This window comes from Leishmania mexicana, chromosome 17 (genome assembly GCF_000234665.1).
Source record: "Leishmania mexicana MHOM/GT/2001/U1103 complete genome, chromosome 17".
NCBI classification, from domain to species: Eukaryota; Euglenozoa; class Kinetoplastea; order Trypanosomatida; family Trypanosomatidae; genus Leishmania; species Leishmania mexicana.
The window spans coordinates 1-20000 of NC_018321.1; the positions used below are offsets into that span (position 1 = coordinate 1).

Sequence of the window (20000 nt, forward strand, 5' to 3'; positions counted from 1 at the left end):
TCACAGAGGCAAGGCGCACAAGCACACCGGCACACAGACGCACATTCTAACCACAGCGTGGCGGGTAGAGAAGAGCATCCCAGCGAATTTCTGTTTCCTCTTCTGTGTCTTTGCAGGTCGCAGTCTTCTTCACGGCAACGCTGCAGACAACGTGTGCAACTTTCCTATCGCTGCCCCGAGTTCAGCTGCACCCCAAACTGCACACCCTTTGCTTCGCAGCTGCGGTGCACACACGTCATGGTCTTCGCCTTTCAGCGTCGGCCGAGGGCAACGCGCCTCCACAAGGAAGCTGTGCTGCGCAACATCAGTGCAGCAGCCGTTTGTGTTCCAAGTAGCCGTCAGAGCAATCCATCGCAGTCTGGTGTGCACAGACTGCCCTACGTCAGGGAGCACGCTAGAGCTCATCAAGTCGATGGCGACCACAGGAGCGAGAGAGATGTGCAGCCGGTGCTTGCAACTCTTTAGTCACGCCACGCGTTCAAGGCAACACGGACGCAGGCCCTTGCTGGCATCACCCAAGACTCACTGAGTGTGCGGGAGAGGCAAGGCCACTGCAACGGTGCTGGTAAGACCGATGCGGGGAGCAGCACAGGCGCCCCCTTGCAACCCCTGCTCTGCGGGGGCCGGTGGATAGTTTCCAGGTGGACTACAGGCAGTCAGAAAGAGAGATTACCAGCGGCAAGCGAAGCGCAGCGTGTGCACCCACAGTTGCCGCCGTCGAGTGCATAATTGGCTGACAGTGCACCTGAAACGGAAACGGCTCCTGCGGTGGCGGCACTCACTTCTGCAGCACACGACCTGCAGTGGCGGCTGGACAGGTCGATGCCTGCATGAGGATACGCAGCACTCCACTGGGCGCCCCCAGTTGCATCAGTTGCGGCTGCTCTGTAGACGGTGACAACGTACGTGGCACTCACCAAAACCAAAGGAGCACACGACGTGCGAGGGGACAAAGAAAAGGCCGCAAAAGGCCAGGAGTGCAGAGGGAGAGTTGCCGGATTCCGAAATGCGTCGAAGAGATGCGCGCAAGCAGCTGCATGATAACGGGATATACATCTCTCTCTGCCGCTGCCTGGCGTTTGTTCGCAAAAGAAAAAGAAAACGCATCAGAACACTGTCACGTGCACCTATGTAAGTGCGTCGAAGGCCCTTCCCACGGAATACACGTGTCGCGTGAAGAAAGAGAAGCACAAGCAACAGAAAGAATAAATCCCTGCCAAAGAGGGAGAAGTGAGGATGCACGCCGGAGGCTGAAGAGGAGAAGAGGAGGCAGTGCACGTGCGCGGATGTTCCTGTGGACTATCCGAGCGGACGCCCTGTCAAGCAAGTCAAAGTGAGGTGAGTTGAGTAAATCCAAGTAAAAGGAAGACAAACAGTGAAAACGATACTTCTGCAGCCAAAAAAAAGAAGAAGTGAGAATGCAGAACTTCGCGGCGGCTTCTTGGTAAGCACAGAGGATCCGCCCAGCTCGCATGAGCGGCACACGTTAGCCTGAAGCACACCTCCTTCACGGGATTGTAGCGTATGAGGCAGACCAGGTGGAGCGCAAACGGTGTGAGTGAAGAAGGCCGGCAAGTTTCGGAAAGAAGAGCAAGCAAATAAGAGATCGGCTCCTCTTCTCTTTGTGGGCAGTGGATACTTCCCGTCATACCAGATACGGCTAGCTTGGGCGAGTGCATCGTTGCATGAGCAGGCCAAAGAGCTTTCCCAGGTTCAGTGGCCACGTGAGTGGAGGCGCTGAGGATAGTAGTTAGGAGTAGTTTTGAGAGCTCTGTGCTACAGGTCCTCTCTCCTCATTCTTGCCGGCACCACACATGTACCAATGCCACGTACTTCGAAGCAGCGTCGCAGAACAAGACTGCAGTTGATGCAGCGCAGATCTCTTAGCATTCCGCCCTGTCTACACGCGGTGCAAAGCCCTCCAGCTCTCACCAGTTCGTCGACGCGACGGCGTCCAGCGCACGACGCCTCTTGAGGCCATCCATGTTGTGAGCATCACTCTGTCGCGATTTGATCTCTCGCAGTACAGGCGGCTCCTGCGAGTTGAGAAAGACCCCGAAGCTGTGAACACGCATAGAATGCTATGTGAGTGAGGTGCTTGCAGGGATGGGATCCAGAAAGCAGCCCCGTTGCAGGCGCGTCAAAAGCGAGCGCTCTAGAATGTAAGCGAACCCCCACCCCGCCCCGAGCTCTTCCATGTTAACGGAGGCCCTTTCCAAGTCTGATACTATCATCTTGTTCAATCCGGAAGGTTGGCAGATCAGCTGAGAAGCGGCCTCGCGGCAGCTATCAATGAGAGCATGTGCTTATCGTCAGCATCTGAGTTAGCCTTACGTAGAGACAGATGTTGCGTGCTTTTCGGTTACTCAGTTCCTCCAGCTGCATGGGCACACGCGGATCAGCGTATACTGCGTCTTGAGGCCTTCCAGGAAGTGCAACGCCTTGACGTCTGCAAGGGCGTCAGGAATGCCGTGAGAACAGGGCTCACGGTAGCAGTGTATTTTTGTTTGTAGTGGCGGAGCGCAGTCCCTTAGACATGAGGTTGTCGACTCCACGGGCTTGCTCTGTCATTGCAGCAGGGAAGGAAGGTCTTAACTGTGTGCATCACATGTTCACCCCACAAATCTCTCAGCAGGGTTTGTTTGTAGTTTTTACCTATGATTTGTCGTGTATACGCCTTCTCGCTCGGCGGAGCTGTGGCCACCGGCAGGCTCAGTTGCACAGTGGCAGAGATGACGATGTAGGGCAGTGTATTCCCCTGCCCCATGGAGCCGAGTGGCTTTGCGGATCTGCTTCAGCTTCTTTTGCCAGTCTTCCTCTGCAAGGGAAAGCCGGCACGATGACGTAAGTCTTGAGGTGAGTGAGTCCACCAGGATCGCTTCAAGGGTCTATAGATGCAACGTGTACGAAAAACGGAGAGGGGAAAAGTACAGGAGGCAAGTGAAGCTGTAACGAAATGGTTTTTCTGGTTTTTTTTGCCCGGTACCTGCACAACCAGTGACTGTCTTCGAAGTCTGGGAGAAGCAAATGGGCACATAGCAATGCGGGTGCTGTTACTGTTGTTGGGCCGCCCCAAGGTGCTCACAGAGAGTCGTCTTCATGCGGCGACGAGCCTGATAGGGTAGATAACGTGAGCATTGACACGTTTCGGCGTGTGCTATCTGGTCACGCTCAGTGACAAGCGGTGTGGGCGTACTGTACTTGCCCCCTCGATCGCTCGTCAGTAAAGAACGTGGCGGCGAATGTGAGCCACTGCGTGGACCTCTACTCTATCACGTACCGCAGATGGGTGGCGGTGGTCTTTCGTGATCCCTTCTCTCGCACCCTATGCAAGACCTCTAGCATTGCTTGCTGTTCATTAGTTTTCAGTAATCTTGTCAAGTTAAGGGGTCAGTTAGTTTCTTATGTCTCCTACGGCGGACCGCGCCAAAGAGAAAAAAACGGCGACAACAACAACAGGGAGAACGGTAGTGTGAGTTGCGAAGGAGAGGGATGATTGATGGCTGCTCCACGCAGCCACACGCACGAAGGAAGCGATACACCAGTGCAAACAGACGAACAAAGAAGACAATGGATCAGCCATCGCATCGCCAATCAGTGGAGAAAGACTTACTTACGAGAAAAAAAAAGAGAGCATGACACTCCTATTCGGAGTCGTACGTTCGCGCCCACCAGCATGCGAACCTGAATAACAGAGAGCGACTCTGAGGCACACAAGCATTCAACACCGCCAAACAACTAACGCTTTAACGAACAGACGACCAATCTGTGCCAGCTACCCTCGGTTACCACCCGTATCCGCAGCGGCGAGAGTGCGCACACGGGATTAAAGCAGGAAAGTGCGATCCAGAGCCGAAACATTTCGAAAAAATGTGAACAGCCAGCACTACCCTGAGATGTGATCGCACGGGGGAAAAAAAAGAAGCAGCACGACGGTAGTGAGCAGTGTGAGAACGGAGCCCGGCATTTCTTTGTCGGAGTCACTGCAAGACCGACTCGGTCACACACCCTAACGGCGGGCCGCTCTTCCCCCTCCTTTTGGCCCTCCCCCTGTCCAGCATGTGCCTCATTCGCCGCCGAGCCGGCGCATTTCCTCCTCGAGAAGACGCTGCTGCTCGTCGCGCTTCGACGGCTTATCGATGTTGGCACGCTTGCGCCACGTTCGCTCAAACTCGTCGGCGTCGTGAAGGAACTTGGAAAGCACCGCCTTCTCGTTCTGACGGCGATCGTACTCGCGGCGATGCTCAGCAAGGTAGTTTTCACGGGCGGCGGAACGCTCGGCGCGGTTGCGCTCTGCGTTCTGTGCCTCGTAGTCCTTGCGCTTTGGAATCTCCAGCGCGCGGAGAGCACGCTCGTATAGGTTTGCCTGGAGAATCTCCTTGCGGTCATTGTCGACGCCGCGGCGCTTGAACGCCGCGAGCAGGCGTGTGAGCTCATCCTCAAACCCTGCGGCGCTGCGGTAAACAATAGCCTCGTCGGCCTTGAAGCCGGGGTACTTGATGCGCAGCTTTCGGAGCACCTCCTTGCCCCGCTCCTGCCGCTGGCGTTCGTTGTACTCGGCGTAGAGTTTGCGGATGTACGCTTTTTGCGTCTCCTCCTTCTTTGCCTCCTCTTGCTCACGGCGCTCCGCCACGGCCCGCTCCCGCTTCTTATCCTCGCTCTTCTTTGCCTCCTCGATACGCTCCGCCTTGGAGTTGATGCAGGCCTTTTGCAGCGCGTAGATGCTGGTGCTACGCGCACGTGCGGCCTCGAGATCCTCTGTCGACGGAGTCACCTGCCTCTTCGATGAAGACGCGGCAACGTGGGTGAAGTCAGAGTAGCGGCCAGATGTCGTCGCTAGCGAGGACGCGGGGACAGTGTCAACGTTCGCAACAATCTTGTTAAAGTAGCTCAACATCTTCGCCTTCGACGAGTCGCGAAACGAGAGCGTGTTTGTGCGCGTGTCAATGTCCACAGAGACAGACTCATCGCCGAGGATGACGGGCTCAATGTTGTTGACGTACTCCGCCGCCGTCAGGTTGCCGTTGTACGCCGCGAGAGAGAGCACCTCGACGTAGTTGCATGTGCCGGAGAGAACCTCCAGCTGGTAGCGCAGGATCATCTTGTGGAGTTCGTTCCCGTAGCGGGCGAGGTCGCTGTTTCCTGCCGTCAGCGCCGTTACGCTCTTGTGCAATCCGGTGAAGTCGGAGAAGTTGGGGTCCTCGAGGTTGGCCGCGATCTTGACAATGTCCGGGGAGGCGAGCGTGTACACGCCCTTTGTCTTGAGGTTCGCGATAAGGCTCGTTTTGGTGGTGACCGGCGACTCAAATAGCTCGTCGATGCGGGCATTCTTCTCACGGTAGCGGCCAAACGGGTCCAGCTCCATGTCGCCATCGGCCACGCAGAGTGAGGCAAGGACGGCGCGAGCGGCGAGGGGGCCGCGCTTCTCTTGTCGCTTCATGGACGCAGCAACGGAAAGGCAGTAGGCATGGTAGTTGTACACGGAGCACGTCCAGAAGATGTCGCTCATTGTTTCGTAGGCCCCTGACACTACGTCGACAAACTCCTCGTTGCGCTGCACCTTGTCGCACACGCGCTTCAAGCACGAGAGAACGTCAAAGGCGCCACCGTACTGGCGCAGGCTGCAGATGTCGTTGAGCAAGCAGCACAACGTCTCCACTGTCTCGGTCACTGCCGATGTGGACGTCAGGAAGGCTGCACGCTCCTTCAGCAGCTCCTGCACAGCGTTTCGCGACGCTGCATCGTCGTGGTCGTGCAAGTGGTCCAGCGCCATGTGCGATACGGTGCGCGACACAGCACTGGAGATGTCCAGCACACACGCAGGAGCGTTGAACTCCTTGCACATGGACAGGAACTGGCGAACCGTCTTGTTGTAAATAAACGTCAGCTTTTTGGCAAAACCAATAGTGTTGTTGCCGCAGAAGTGGCGAATGAGGCGACGCAGGGCGGCGTGGCAGGGAATGATGTGGCGCTTCTCGGCGAGCGCGGCGAGAGAGATGCCGTTCAAGGCAGCGAGCATCCGGTCGCCTTCGGTGGCGTTGACCTGCATCGCCTCTGCGCGCTCCTTTGCCCTTGCGCACATCTGTCGGATGCGGATCATGACGGAGTCTACAATGCGCTGCACGCTCTCCTCCACGTGCTGCGAACCGCGGAGACCGCTGCGACACCGCCGGAGCACCTCGATCAGTTTAATCGGTTCCAGCTTCTCCTGGGTAATGCAGAGATCGGCTAGCAGCTCGAGGCACTCAAACCCGATAGGGGTAACTTGGTTAAAGCGCAGATGCGACGAGAGGGCCTCGATGGCTTCCTTTACGTCATTGTTCTTCAAGTGCTCCTGAGCCTTGGAGAGGCTGCTGCGCGCGCGCGCGTCGGAGGTTGCTGCGCGATCCATGGCTTTTGTGAACACCGGAAAGAAGAAACAAACAAAGAGAAGGACGGGGATGTGTACCGCAGATTTGTTGCAGAAGGGATGGCGGGTGCACAAAGGTGCGCGGAAGGCAAAGCAAGAGGTGAGGTGGGGCCCTTACTTGGCGTAGAAAGTGACACAGGGGGAACGGAAACAGTAAAAGAAGGAGAGATCGATTGTGAATTGCTCTACAAAAGGGTAGAGTAAGACACCGAGGGCAGTACAGAGAGCGATGGAGATAGACAAGTCAGGTGAGAGGAAAGCCAAAGAACGGGAGATGCTGTCTGCACCACAAAGAAGGGGGAGTCATCAGGAAAAGAAAAGGTCATCCTCAGTCAGCCCACTTGCGCTCGGTAGAGGTGGCCAACACTTTACTTTCTGCTATGGGAAGCTGTCTTTTGTGAAAGGGCAAGTGCGGAAACAACGGTTCGAGAACAAGCTACGAGTAGCATGAAACCGGTCAGGTTCCTCTCTTCTTCAACGAAAACCGATAGAGCACATCCATGATTCACCACGAACTAAGCGAATTGCACGAAGAGGCAGTACTAGTACTACTGAAGGCAGATCACCTTCGTGTTTTTTTGAGGTCATTTACCGTCTCTGCAGCAACGCTCAGAAACCACAAGCACAGGTGGCAAAGAGCGAAGGATGAGGGAGAGAAATGAAAGCCCCCGTCCGGCTTCAAAGAGGGAGTGAGGGGTGGAAATCGGGGCAACAAACAGCAAAGCACAAGAAAAGAAAATGCTGCATAACTCGGCAGCGGCAGCCGAGAGAGAGTACAGAAGAGTCCCGCACGCACCCACGCTGACAAGAGGAGCAAAAGACCACGAAGCATGGCAGGCGGAGAGCGACAAGTTATACAAGTGTCGTGAAAGCAGCGCGAAAATACAAGGCAGACGTGAACGGCCCATAGACAGCAGAGATTATGGATGGTGAGCCATGACGCCGTGCCATGCATGAATATGAATCGAATCTGTGTTTCAGACCACAGGGTAACCTCTGTTCCAGAGAAGGAAGATGATGAATGGCTTCGTTCTGCTCCGGGATCATATTTCGCGTAAGTTGCAATAGATGGTCTTGTTGAAGATGTTGCAGTTCGTGTTGGAGAGGGCCCCCGTGACAAACGCGAGGTTTTCCAGACGGGTCGGTATTGTTATGAGCCTACGGTCAGAAACGGTTAGCTGCCACGCAACGCGCTCGTCCATGGTCGGAAGCTGTTGTACCTCAAACGCACGCTGCACCAAATCACGGTGCTCGACGCAGCCGTGGCAGTCACTGTCCCGATCTCTTATTATCTTGTTCAGCTCCTTGGAAGAGAGTGACTTGTAGTGGTCGAGAGACGCATTTGGAGTCGAGGACGACGGTAGGCCGCGAGTAATAGCACGAAGTGCATCCTCGTCTCTGGACCCCATGTGACGGCGCTGCAGCAAAAACGTTTGCTCAGGAGGAACTTCGATGAGAAGCGAAGCCCTAACTGCCAGCGCCGAGGCGACGATGGCGAACACGCAAAATAGGAAACAGATATGACGTCGTGCTAGCATCGCTCCTATCGCAGTCGGAAAAAAGCAGGAGGATATCCTCTTCTGTATAGTTGGGGTTGTTTGCTTGTCTTTGCGGCGTTTCGCTTTCGCTATCGCGGCAGATGCAGTGGTGTGGCGGAACTTCCAGCTAGGCAGTAGTGTGTTTTGAGTGAAGGCAGACCAGCAGACGGGAGAGCAGAGAAAGCAGGCTGTGAGCAAAGTGTAAATGAGGGAGATGATCGCACCCTGGGTGAAGTGGAGCGAGGAAGACGGACAGACGTACCGGTGCGCGCGTTTGCGTTGTGGAGGTGAACTCCTGTCGTGCCTCGAATCGAGAGCGCGGTCTCCGTATCTCTTTCGGTTTTACTGGACAGTCAGTGTTTCTGAAAAGATGAATGGCTTCCACACGGAGCCGACAGGGTTTCAAAAAAAAAAAATTCTCTAGAACAGATAATAATCGAGTACACAAGAGTACGCATCCAGGTACGAGGTCATACGTTAGGGCACCAGCAGCAGCGACTGCTTGAGTAGAATACTTAAAAAGAAGAAAAACGGAGAATATAACAGCATCAACTACAGGAGTTTTATTACGCTCCGCTCAGGTGAAAACTACAATACGTCCCCCATCAACGAACACACGTCGTGGCAGAGGCACAGTGGTTTTGATTGCGCAGGAAAGAGCAGGAAAAAAGGGAAGAGACAAGGGGTCTACTACACTACGCTACACCATGGTATCCCCACGCAGGGTGTATTCCCGACGCTGGACGGCGTAGTTGCCTGTGCATCCAGGAGTCTTCACCATTTCCCACAAGAAGAAGGAGGATAGTCCTCCGAAAAAATGCCATGCACCGTGGTACATGCGGTACCTGTCTGCACGGCTGTCAAGACCGAGGAAGAAAAAGATAGTAGCAAAGAAGAAAAGAAAGACACCACAGGCCAACTGCCGGGCACAGAACGGTGGGATGCGTTGCTCGATAAAGCAGTGCTTTACGACGGGAAATAAGGTGAAGAAAAGAATTGGGGAGATAGTAAGACGCACGTCCCACGGGTGTTTCTGCTGCACCACAAGGGTAAAAAAGATGCAGAAGCACTTGCAGCTCATGTCCACACAGGGGTTCTGGAAGCAGCAGAGATACACGCACCAGATCCCCAGTATCGAGATAACGCCGACATTGTCGAGGCGATGCCACGCTACCTCAGAAAGGAAGATGGATGTACCAAAGCTTTCCGTTGTGTGGTACATGAAGGAGGCGAGAAAGCCGAAGCTTGCGCAACATAACTCAAAAATGTATTTGCGCCTGTAAAAAAAGTGCAGTGTAGGAAGCAGTGCTATGTGACTGAGCACCGTTGTGATGAAGAGAATTGCCGGACTCTCGTTCACCCGCATCGCACACGCGCCTGAGATGGAAGCAGAGAAAAATAAAGCAAGGAAGAAAAGAAAGGAGATGCGATGCAAAGGATAGGGATGAGCGTTGATGAGCGTTGATGAGCGCGTATATGGCTATGTGGCTGTCCTCGTTCAACTGTGTCCATGCAGCGGGAAACAAACAGCATCATCGAGATAAACACTGTGCGCTGTTCGAGAGAAAGAAATGCCAGTACGGGAAAGGGGAGGAGCAGAGAGAGAGGGAGGGAGGGTGGAAAGAAAGAAGTTTGATTTGAAACCATCGTGGCATCGCTTGTTCCTTGCACAGGAGTTGAGCTGACGGCAGGGCATTCGCCAACGCCAATGCATACACTGCCGTATTACGTGCTTTCCAGCTTGAGTACAACTTGCGCTTCCTTGGTTTGCTTTACTGCATTGCCCGGAGGAGACGGTGCGGGGGAATGGCACAGGGGGAATGAAGAGAAGATCGCCATCATACAAGGTAATGTGGCAAGAAAAGCATAATAGTATCAAGTCATCGGAAAGCAGAGGGGCCCTTTCTATTCAAGGGAAACTTTCGCGTCATGTTGCATTGTTTTCTTTCGCGTGTTTGCTTGTGTGCCTATGTGTGTCACCTCTAGGAGCCTAATCTGCCCGTTGAAAGCCGATGAAGACGACTGCATTCACTAAGGTGCTCAGACAGCGGCACTACGCTCAAGTCCAGGGCGCACCGCCCCACCTTTCACCGTACATCTCCTGCGACATCACTACCAGCCGCTGGTGCAGGCCGTGTACTTCAAAGGTTCACCATGACGGCAACCGCGTCATCGCAGCTTGCCAAGTACAACGATTTCCGCTTCCGTTCCAATGAAGGGTGCATGGCGGAAAAGAAAAAGAAAATCGTCATCGTCATGCAAACGTGAAAGAGTCCGTGGTATATCCGGACGGGGTCGTTCAATTCATCGAGTCCCATGACAAAAAATATGCCACCGAGAGCTAGCGCCACAAGACCATTGAGGACGCGCGGTAGGACAAACCCTTGGCGGCGGCGGGGATTAAGGAGGTGAGACACAATTGGTACAGCAATGCATATGGCTACGGGCCCAATAGTGTAGCGGACATCCCAAGGAGCGGCCTCCTGCAATATAATGATAATGAACACGACGATGTACTGCAAGTACTCCAGAACGATTCGGTTTTCGAAGCAGGTTAGTTGGAGGCAGGAGCACCCGACGGAGACGATGGCACCAATGTTGTCCAGTCGGTGCCAGCGCCCTTCGGACATGAAAAGGCTCGTCTCAAAGCACTCGCACATGTGGTACATAAACGAAACCGTAACGGAGTATGCCCCAACCACTCCTTCAAAGCGCAAATTGCGTCGCACGAGAAAGGCCACAACGGCCACCATGGGGAGGTGACTCAGGACGCATGTAAAGAACAGGGCATATTTCGAGTCATCAGGACGGTGAACCATTCTGCGGTGATGAAAAAGGCCAAAACCGGCAAAGGGACGCAGCGACCTCTACGTTGACACACCACAACGTCACGGCCAAGAACGCTTCCACATTTAAAACGAAAACACTCACTGCTGAGGTGAAAAGGTGACGAGACGCAGCCGAAGACGAGGGAGGCTCAGTGAGAATAGCAAGGTGGTGAAAAGACTAAACAGAGAGAGAAACCCTCGCTATTTGGCGGCAACGGTGTGGCGGTAGGGAGCGAGGAGGCAAAGGTGTTGCTCAGAGCACTGTGGGGTGCGCAGTGGCTACTCTTGTCAATCCTTTTTCAGTAAATATGTTTGTTTGGTAGATGCCGCGTGATCCAAGAGAGACGCTGCCCATCAGGAAAAGAAATGGAGAAGGGGAAGGAGTAGGAGAGAAGCAGACGAGCATGAGCACACAATAGCAAAGGAGTATGGCACGGGGTCGCTGCGTTTTCTTCTGCAGCGCACTTTCCTCCAGCGATCAGCGAGTCCGCTGTGCTTTGTAAGCATCCTGTACCTTGAAATGGGAAAAGGCACCGGTATGCGGCACGCTCTACTGCCTTCATCCAATAACGGTGCGTGCCAACACGCCGCCCGTATTGGAGCGTTGGTCCACGGAACCTCCTGAAGGAAAACAAGGCATCCGTGAATCCGCGTAGAAGAGCACCCGCGCATATGACTTCAGGAATCGCTACGGCGATGTTGAAGTACACTTGTTGTCATTAGAGGATATACATTTTGGTGGGCAAAGGAACTCGTTGCAAAGTCAGAAACGGTTTTTTGAAAGCAAAGGAGGAGATCCAAGGAACAGTGAGGGCTACCAAAACGGCCACAACGGAGACGAGAAACACCGCGTGGGCGTGGGGCCGACAGCACGGAAAAGCACACGAGCCAAACAGCGATAAGACAAAACAGCAGCCGTGACACGTTGGCAAGAAGAGCACTACAACGAAGATGTGGACGCGTAGCAGCCCAGCACAGACCCAAGTTCGTGTGCGACAGTCACCTGGGTTTGGGTGAGATTGTTAGAGCAGCGGTGCACATGCCTCCTTGTCTGTCTGAAGCGGAGCGGGGACTGGAAAACGGCATAGCTGTGAGGTGAAGCAAAAGAAAAGCCCGACAAAGAGAGACCGAGGCTACGGACGACCCTGCAGGGCCCTCCCCACCTTCACCGATTGCACGAGTGTTCGAGATGCACACACCAAGACGGAGAACAAAGGGCGGAAGAAAGTGAAAGATGATCATCGAAAAAGGGAAACAAGAAAAGTGAAAAGCACAGCACGCACGCTCACAAGAGCCAGTAACACGTGGAAATTGAACATCGCATACACAAGCATACACATAGACGGCACTGCACACGCGCGCAGACAGCCGTTGCTGTTCAGCTCAGCAAACTAACGAGAAAAAGCTCAATGTTCAAAAAACAGAAGGATGCAGCAACAACAGCAACAACAATATCCATCTTGATTCCCGGTGTCAATCAAAGGGGTTCAGCGCATGAATCGGATGGAAAGAAAAGGGGAAAAACAGCGTTTCAGCTACACAAACATGTCCTAGGGGGTCGCCTGGCTTACCTTGCACCCCTGTCTCCTGTAATCTCGCGTACCGTGGCAACAACAAAGTCACGGTTGATGAAGACGAGATGGATAAAAGAGAGGTGCTAGAAAGCACAGCATTCACGCAACCACGACCACACCCAGTGCACGCCGCCCTTTCGGGATGTCACCTCAATCACCTCGATTTCCTCATCCTGCTCAGATGCGTGCTCCACCTCGCAGTTAGGCTGTGGCATCCGCTGAGCGACTGTTGTTGTAATGAGTGCGTTGCGCTCCGTTTCGTGGTGGGAGGCTGAGGGCGGCTTTAGTCGCATGCAACGGCGTCTACGGACATCGCAACTGCTCATCAGACGTCCCTCGTCGCCCACCACAGGCGCAAAGCACATCGGGCACATCGAGGACCGCTGTCGCCACGACTCCAAGCACTGCAGGTGAAACCCATGCTCGCACTTGAGGAGAATGGCAGGGTTGTCTAGGGTGAAGTGCTCCAAGCATATAGGGCAAGTGGTAAGGTGGTACTCCCCAACGTCGTACGTCTCCAGATCACCAACGACACTGTCCTCGTTGAGGTAGTCACTAAGATTTGAGCAGCTCGCGTCGTGTGAGCCAGCCGGTACTGACGCGACGGATGCCGCAGCAGCAGCAGCCTTTGTATGCGAATTCCCTTGCATAACGGAGTCTCGCGTAATTGTTTCTCCTCTCTGTAATAGATGAGCGTGTGACCGTACTGGCGACACAAAATACGTGTGCGAGAGTTACACCTCAGCCCCGTGTCGTATGTGTGTCGGGGAGCTGCGGCCTCAGCGAAGGTGCGAAAGGGGGTGTTGTCCCTAGCAGAAGGCTAGCAAGGCACCTCGTGCCCTTACCTTCTCCAGAAGCGGATTCCTGCGAGTCACTCTTGGGAGAAGGGCTGACGTACCACCCGAGCGACAAGCACGATACACAAAAAAAGGTCACAGTTGGTTGCTGAAGAAAGGTCAAGGAAAAGGAAAAGGCGGAGAACCAGGGATGTGATGTTGTGGAGCCGCTGGGCAGTGTCAACCACCAAACTCGAAGACGAGCTCGAAAACACAGGCAAGGCACGAAGCGGAGAGCGACGCGTGGGAGAAGGTTAGTAGTCACGAAGGAAAGACAGATAGCGAGGGCATGGAAGCCTGATTGCATCAGACACAGGTAGAGGACAGTGACAGTGCACTCTTGGCGAGGTCCCTGTGGGGTGGCAGTCACCTCGTCAAACTGCAGGCGCTCACAGTAGCACGCCGTAGTCGGACAGGAGACAAGTTACCATCTCTCACAGCACCTGCATGGCAGACCCTACGGTGCGGTAAGTACGAGCATGTCCACATGCACGATCCCTTGTATTGACTCTGACGTTCTTCAAGTGTTTGTCACTATCACGTCAATCTGTGGATGTGTTTGGGTACGAGGCCGTCGACAGGGAATGACTGATCGTCCGTGCAGACGCGGCGGACTCCCTGCCGGGTTATGAGACGGTGAGCAGGGGGAGACGGCGCGACGGGACGCGAGGCGAGCATGACGCGTCTCCCGACATACCTCACAACTTTAGTCAGACATACTAAATCACTCTCCGCGACACGCCTTACCTCCATCGCCTTCGTGAATGAATTGGCCGGGGAAGAGCAGTCGGCGTACGGCTGTGGGTGCGAGTCGTTTCGGGTCCGTGTCTACCACTTTCCCCGCTGCGCGCTTTCGGTCTTCCTCCTTCTCCTGCTGAACCATGAAGTGGTAAAACTCCGGGTCGAAGAATTTCAGCGCTGCCTCAAGTCCATTGCTCACAACCACGGTGGAGAAAAATACGCCAATGACAAGCATCACGGCATAAGAGAAGGTGGCGAAAACGCGCACGCGATCTAGTCGACGTAGCTTCTTCTTGGATGTGTGCAGCAGCTGACGATGCAGCGCTGGTGAGGCACCGTTTTGATGCCAGAGGCTAGCTGGGTTGACGGACATTTTGTACGCCGTCTGCAAAATAGCGTACTCGCTCTCACCTGTGGTGTTCTTTGCCGTGTCGGGGTGGGTTTCCAGGACCAAACTTCGGTAGCGAGCACGGACTTCGGCCAGCTCCGCGTGGTTTGGAAGCCCCATCACTTGCAGCGGCGACCCGTGCTTCTGGAGCCACTGCAGTTCCCTCTCCAGCTCCTCGGTGCGCTCCATCCCGGTTTGCATCCGAATCGCAATGCGCCTTTTCAGAGACATCGGTGTAAGCGTCACGAAGAGAGAGCGCAATGCCAATGCAAAGCACCCGGGCTTGTAACTGTGCTGCGTTCCCGTGGTGGCGCAGCGCAACGCTAAAAGGCACGACTGCGTCTGGGCCGCCGCCGGTGCCGCGTTTACCCTCCAGCGCTGCATCTGCCGCCACATCGAAGGTTAGAAAGAGGAGGAGGGAGAGGCAGCAATAGAGAGAAACACCAATGATAATGTCTAGTCAAACAAGGAGGAGATCGGGAGTCTGATGGAGCAGCTGCACTGCTGAGAGGCGAGTCCCTTAGCTGCTGCGTGCACTCGCTCAAAGAGGCTTGAACGATACATCACGAAACCCGCGCGTAGCGGCGCCGGAAACATTTAGAGAGGAAAGAGGTGCGAAGATGAATTTGAGAGAATGAGATGGCGTGCGATGAGCCCAGTGGACGATGGGCGCGCAGTGAGGGGCCTGAAGGCTGTGCATTAATTGCGGTGAGCACCTTGGCTGCGAAGAATGGCCAAGATAACAATGCCGAACTGCCCCAAGACGAGCTGTCGTGCACGGGCGACCAAAGACCACGCTTGAAAGCACCGCCACTCATAGAAGTGTCCAGACAGTGAGCAGAGGAATGCATTCCTGCATGCATTCGTGGCACACCAACCGCTGAAACGACCAAACCCCTACTTCTGTTGCCCCCTACCATCTTTTAGACTAGCAGGAAGTAGGGAGAGTGGAAGGAAAAGGAAGCGGTAGCTGGAAAGGCGAGATGGACGACGCGGAAGACACGGAGGTCTTTTCCCTAATGAGCGCCTGACTGCACCAGGCAGCGCATCTGCGCGCCAAACTCACGTTACCGCGCAGCCGAACACTTGGGTTTTGGGGTCATACCCTCCCTTGCACATGTTCACGCACGCGAACGGGGCGGGCTGAGAAAGTCGCAGAAATCACGATACGCTCCAGAATCGGCACAGTACTCGGCGGTCGTCGAACCTGCTACCGTGGAGGTTGGCGATCGTGGTAGCGGCCTTTTCCTTACTGGATAGCTTCAAGACGACGGCGACGCGGTCGTCAAAGTCGCCGGCAGCGTCACCGTCGTTGCCAGAGTTTTCTGCGGACGTTGTCGCAGTACCTTCTACACGCGCAGACTTGGCGGGCGGTTGTTCCGATGCGTCGTCGACAAGCACCCGCCAGGACTCTACCTTGTCTTTTGCAACGTCCTCGACTCGCCCCACCAAGGCCGTTACCAAATCCCTCTGCTCCATCTCGGTAGCCGCGTGGTAGCCTTCGAGTGCCGTAACGTTTGTTAGCAACACCCATGCCGAGGGGGATCCTGCTGGGCCACTACGCTGCAACAGCCTCTTCCGCTTCTTGTAGATGCTCTGTTCTTGTCGACGCCGCTCCCAGCGCTTGGAGATGTCTTCACGAATCAGCTCCACGATGGCCTCCACCGAAAGGTGCTGGAGTCCTGACTCCTTTAAAATACGGTTAAACCAGAAACTCGCCACGGCGTCCCACTGCTTCTCGTAAAAGTGAAAGTGCGGATTGTCGTGGAGGCTCGCGGGCATCTTCAAATCCTGCATGGAGAACTGGAGCCGCCGCCCAGTGCTCCCCCACACCACCAGTGAGTTTCCTTGATCCCCCATTACAGCCGGACCTGTTCCATACTCTGCAGCGACGGATGTTTAGTGCACGTACACACGGTGGGCTCAAATATGGCATTCACCTCTTCTACGTCGCATACCGGATAAGCGAGACACACCCGTATCGATGGAGAGACACAGAGGTTGGAGCGTACAGCGGTCACCAGTGAAAGATGACGGGAGGGACGAAATGGCAATACAAGTGACGTTCAAAGGCAAAACGTTGGTGGAAGCGAAGAAAAGAAAGAAGAGTGCGTAGCGTGTGGAAGACAACAAGTTAGGACTCGGCATCAGAGCTGCAGTAGCGGCGGATGCAAGACAAGCAAAGAGGGGAAGGCATTTCGCTAGTAACGCGCTCTCTTTGCTAGGATGGGGTCACGAGAGTAAATCTGGCAAGCGATCCGCAGTCGAGTGGTGCGCATCCGCAGTGCAGGTCTGGCCCCGTCAAGAGCACCACGGTACCGTGGTGCTGCGATAGAGAGCCACGCGGTGGCGCACAGTCAGCAGAATCTTCAGGTGTGCGCTATTGTGCTTCGTCACTCGGTAGGAGCGCCGGGAACGAGTACCTTTGAGCGTTTCGCGTGAGCCGCGACGTTTTGCATATGAGTGACTTCACCAGAGAAAAGAGTGGCAACGAAAAGGAGGGAAGGGGAAAAAAGACAGCCAACACACTGCAGCAGCTCATAAATTCAATATTACTCGCCCGTCATGTACATGATTACATTATCGCGAGGGAGAGAGTTGTCTTGTCTCCCTGTGCTCCCCCTCCCCCTTTCCCGGATTCCGCAGCTTCCCTCTCCTGCGATCTCGCGCAAACAAGAAGGGGCGGGGCCCCGTCTCTCGTCGTCGTACCCCGGGGGAACAGAAAAGAAGTAGACAGGCAAGAAGAAACCGAAATGAGGTACACATTTCACACGAAGCAGAGGAGAAAAACAAGGAGGACGGAAGGGGATGTCATGGCGTCCGTGCGGCGGCCGCTAGGCGGAACAGGGACGGGCACGAGAGCGACTGAGATAGAAGCGGACATAGAGAGAGACGGTGGACAGGCAAGGACAAAGGAGTAGAAAAAGAACGGGCACGCATGTCACATCACAGTCATCGCCGTGCTGGATAACATCAGTGGTGAATGAGGGAGGGGAGATGGAAGCGAGAGAGGGTCGGAACAGCGATGAAGCACTCTTCTGCGCCAACAATACGAGAGGGGCTAAGAAGAACAAAGAGACCCGTGGCGCTGCGCACCCTCCCCTCAAAGTGGGCAGGGAAATGGGAGTGTAGAATGAAGTGTGCGGAAAATGCCGTAACGCATATGCAAATTGACGCACTTCATCGGGCATCGTAACGGGAGGCACACATCAGAGGCATCGACATGTGTCCATATAAACACATAGGCAGGAGCAACAAGTCAAGGGAACCACTCTGTCACACCGTGCATGACGACACGTGTTGGGGAGAGAGCGGAGGGAAAAGGTAAGCGACATCCCTTAAGAGAACTGGACAAGCATAACAGGAAGACGGAAAAATTTGGCATGCCCGTATGCGAAAGCGTTCGTCCTTGATGTTCTCGCACGTTCTACTCTCGCATGATCTAAGGCATCTTCCCATGGCGCCTAGCCGCTGGTGGACGTGAAATTGGGGGGAGCCGCACGCCGCGCGACTCTTTCTTCGCGGGCTGCTTGAGTGGCCCACTACCAATGCTACGCTTCTGCTGCAAGGAGCTCACCGTAGTGGACGATGACGTCATGAGCGCGTCATCGCAGCTGCCTTGAGTGAGTCGGCTTTGCATGTCTCCTGTGGAGGCGCTGTACGACAGCGCGGCAGGGGTCAGCTTCTCCTTCAAAAAAGAGTTGATCTGCCCAATGGTGTCAGCACTGATTCCGGTGTCGCCGACGTTGATGGATGTCACTTGTGAAAGCGGATTTCGGATCAGTCGCACGATTGAACGCCCTGCCACGGCCGGGATGGGGTTGTGAGACAGGTCAATAGATTGCAGCGAAGGGTGGCGTGTCACCACCTTGAGCAGCGACTGGATTACAGATAGGCTGTGGATGTTATTCCAGCTAAGATCTACATGTTTCAAGAACGGGCACGTATTTATCATGGAGATCAACTCGAGCAGCGCCATCGGTCGCGCGTGAAACATGTGGCTGCACTCTACAGAGGTGCTTGCAGGTACATACTTGCCGGTTACGAGGTAGCGGTAGTCACGCAAAATTGGAAACCCGTCATAACCGAGCCGCACTAGCCGCTGAATTCTCTGCAGGTAGAGGAGCCGCTGTACGCCTATGACTGCAAGCACCGCCGCCCGCCAGCGCGCAGATGGCTTCATCGCTGTCACCGAAGGTGCTTGTGACGGGTAGAGGGACGTCCGCCGATTAGCGTCTAAACCTTCCTTGATCCATGGGTGCTTGAGAGCATCTTTGGCGCTCATTCGACGGTGTGGGTCGTACAGGAGAAGTTGACTGATAAAGTCTTGTAGCAGCGATGGACATGGCAGCCCACCACCACCCTCCTCCCGCGGAAGATACCCGCGGCAGATGTCCTTCGTCAGCGCCGCCTCTGTACGGGCCTGAAATGGGTAACGACCGAAAAACATCACGTGTGCCATGACGCCCATGGCCCACATGTCCACCGGCTTACCGTAGTTCTTCTCTAGCAGAATCTCGGGTGCCATGAAGTGCAGCGTGCCACAGCACGTCGTCAAGCATTGCTTATTGCCGGCAAACACGGATAGCCCGAAGTCTGATATCTTTACGACGAGGTCATTTTGAGATAGTAGGCAGTTGCTCGGCTTCAAATCGCGGTGGACGATACCCTTTTCATGAATGTACTCGACAGCCATCAGCAGCTGCGTGATGAAGCGCCGCGTCTCCAGTTCAGACACGTTTTGCCGGTCTATGCGGTGCTGAAGGGAACCGCCAGGGAGGTACTCCATCACAATTGATAGGCAAGCTTCGTCTTGATACGTCTCCTCGAGCTTGACGATATTGGGATGAGAAAGAAGGCTCATCGTCTCCACTTCGCCCATGACGCTCCGCAGTCCCTTGATGCCCGCGTGACGCTTGTCGATGCGCTTCACTGCGTACACGTCCTTCGCCCCTGTGCGCCGAGTCGCGCTCCAGACATCGCCATAAGAGCCAGAGCCGATTTTCTCTATCAAGACGTACCTAGACTCGACGTCGACGGTGTCAGAGCTGCCTCCGCTCTTGGAATTGCGCAAGAGACTGTCTTGCAAAGCGTAGAAGTCCATACTTTCCCGGGCATGAAGCTGTCACTGAAACTATTTCTGGCTTTCAGCGCATTGTTTGAATGTTGGAGTGGGGTGCAGACGTGAGAGCGAGTGGGAGGAACACAGAGTGCAGAGAGAAAAAGAAGACCACCGCGAAACAGGGCGCGTGAAGAGAGTAAGGGAAATGATTCGAGGAGCGGAGGACTGTCAAGAGCACCAGTGCGCATGCTCGCAGCAGCTGAGAATGGCTGTGTGCTTTCTGAAAAGCAGTACCCGGTAGTGGTGTTGACGCATTGTACAGGGCAAGGGGTAAAACAAAGAGCGACTAGATGGACTGCGCCTCGCTGTGCTAGAAGTCAGTGTACCGTCGCATGCCCGGGCGCCTCGCCGGATGTACATGTGCACTGGCGGCATCACAGGTTAAGGTGGCTGACGAGGTAGGCAACTAGGAACTGCGTTTCAGCGGCCTTGATGGACACTAAGAGAGCGGAGTGCATTCCGCTGCCTAACTCGTCGTTGGCACATCTGTCGTGCCTATAGCTGTCTCCATTCAATGTGCTCGGTAGGACTGGAGGGAAACGTGGGCGTCCCGAGAAACATCGC

At 54.8% G+C, this 20000-nt stretch overlaps 7 protein-coding genes across 7 annotated transcripts; all 7 read right to left on the reverse strand.

The window, feature by feature from the left end:
* Positions 1 to 4066: 4066 nt before the first annotated feature.
* Positions 4067 to 6391, reverse strand: LMXM_17_0010 (conserved hypothetical protein; the record flags this gene model as incomplete). The annotated part of the gene is made up of 1 exon (XM_003873808.1): positions 4067 to 6391. The coding sequence occupies one exon, from the start codon at positions 6389 to 6391 to the stop codon at positions 4067 to 4069; it is 2325 nt and encodes a 774-aa protein (XP_003873857.1).
* A 2256-nt stretch (positions 6392 to 8647) lies between these two features.
* Positions 8648 to 9313, reverse strand: LMXM_17_0020 (conserved hypothetical protein; the record flags this gene model as incomplete). Its single annotated transcript, XM_003873809.1, has 1 exon — positions 8648 to 9313. The coding sequence occupies one exon, from the start codon at positions 9311 to 9313 to the stop codon at positions 8648 to 8650; it is 666 nt and encodes a 221-aa protein (XP_003873858.1).
* A 775-nt stretch (positions 9314 to 10088) lies between these two features.
* LMXM_17_0025 (conserved hypothetical protein) lies at positions 10089 to 10766 on the reverse strand (the record flags this gene model as incomplete). The annotated part of the gene is made up of 1 exon (XM_003873810.1): positions 10089 to 10766. The coding sequence occupies one exon, from the start codon at positions 10764 to 10766 to the stop codon at positions 10089 to 10091; it is 678 nt and encodes a 225-aa protein (XP_003873859.1).
* A 1666-nt stretch (positions 10767 to 12432) lies between these two features.
* LMXM_17_0030 (conserved hypothetical protein) lies at positions 12433 to 12999 on the reverse strand (the record flags this gene model as incomplete). The annotated part of the gene is made up of 1 exon (XM_003873811.1): positions 12433 to 12999. The coding sequence occupies one exon, from the start codon at positions 12997 to 12999 to the stop codon at positions 12433 to 12435; it is 567 nt and encodes a 188-aa protein (XP_003873860.1).
* A 910-nt stretch (positions 13000 to 13909) lies between these two features.
* Positions 13910 to 14698, reverse strand: LMXM_17_0040 (conserved hypothetical protein; the record flags this gene model as incomplete). The annotated part of the gene is made up of 1 exon (XM_003873812.1): positions 13910 to 14698. The coding sequence occupies one exon, from the start codon at positions 14696 to 14698 to the stop codon at positions 13910 to 13912; it is 789 nt and encodes a 262-aa protein (XP_003873861.1).
* Positions 14699 to 15475: 777 nt separating this feature from the next.
* Positions 15476 to 16174, reverse strand: LMXM_17_0050 (conserved hypothetical protein; the record flags this gene model as incomplete). The annotated part of the gene is made up of 1 exon (XM_003873813.1): positions 15476 to 16174. One exon carries the CDS (start codon positions 16172 to 16174, stop codon positions 15476 to 15478), a length of 699 nt encoding a protein of 232 aa, XP_003873862.1.
* A 1582-nt stretch (positions 16175 to 17756) lies between these two features.
* Positions 17757 to 19418, reverse strand: LMXM_17_0060 (mitogen-activated protein kinase kinase 3,putative; the record flags this gene model as incomplete). Its single annotated transcript, XM_003873814.1, has 1 exon — positions 17757 to 19418. The coding sequence occupies one exon, from the start codon at positions 19416 to 19418 to the stop codon at positions 17757 to 17759; it is 1662 nt and encodes a 553-aa protein (XP_003873863.1).
* Between the last annotated feature and the right edge of the window lie 582 nt (positions 19419 to 20000).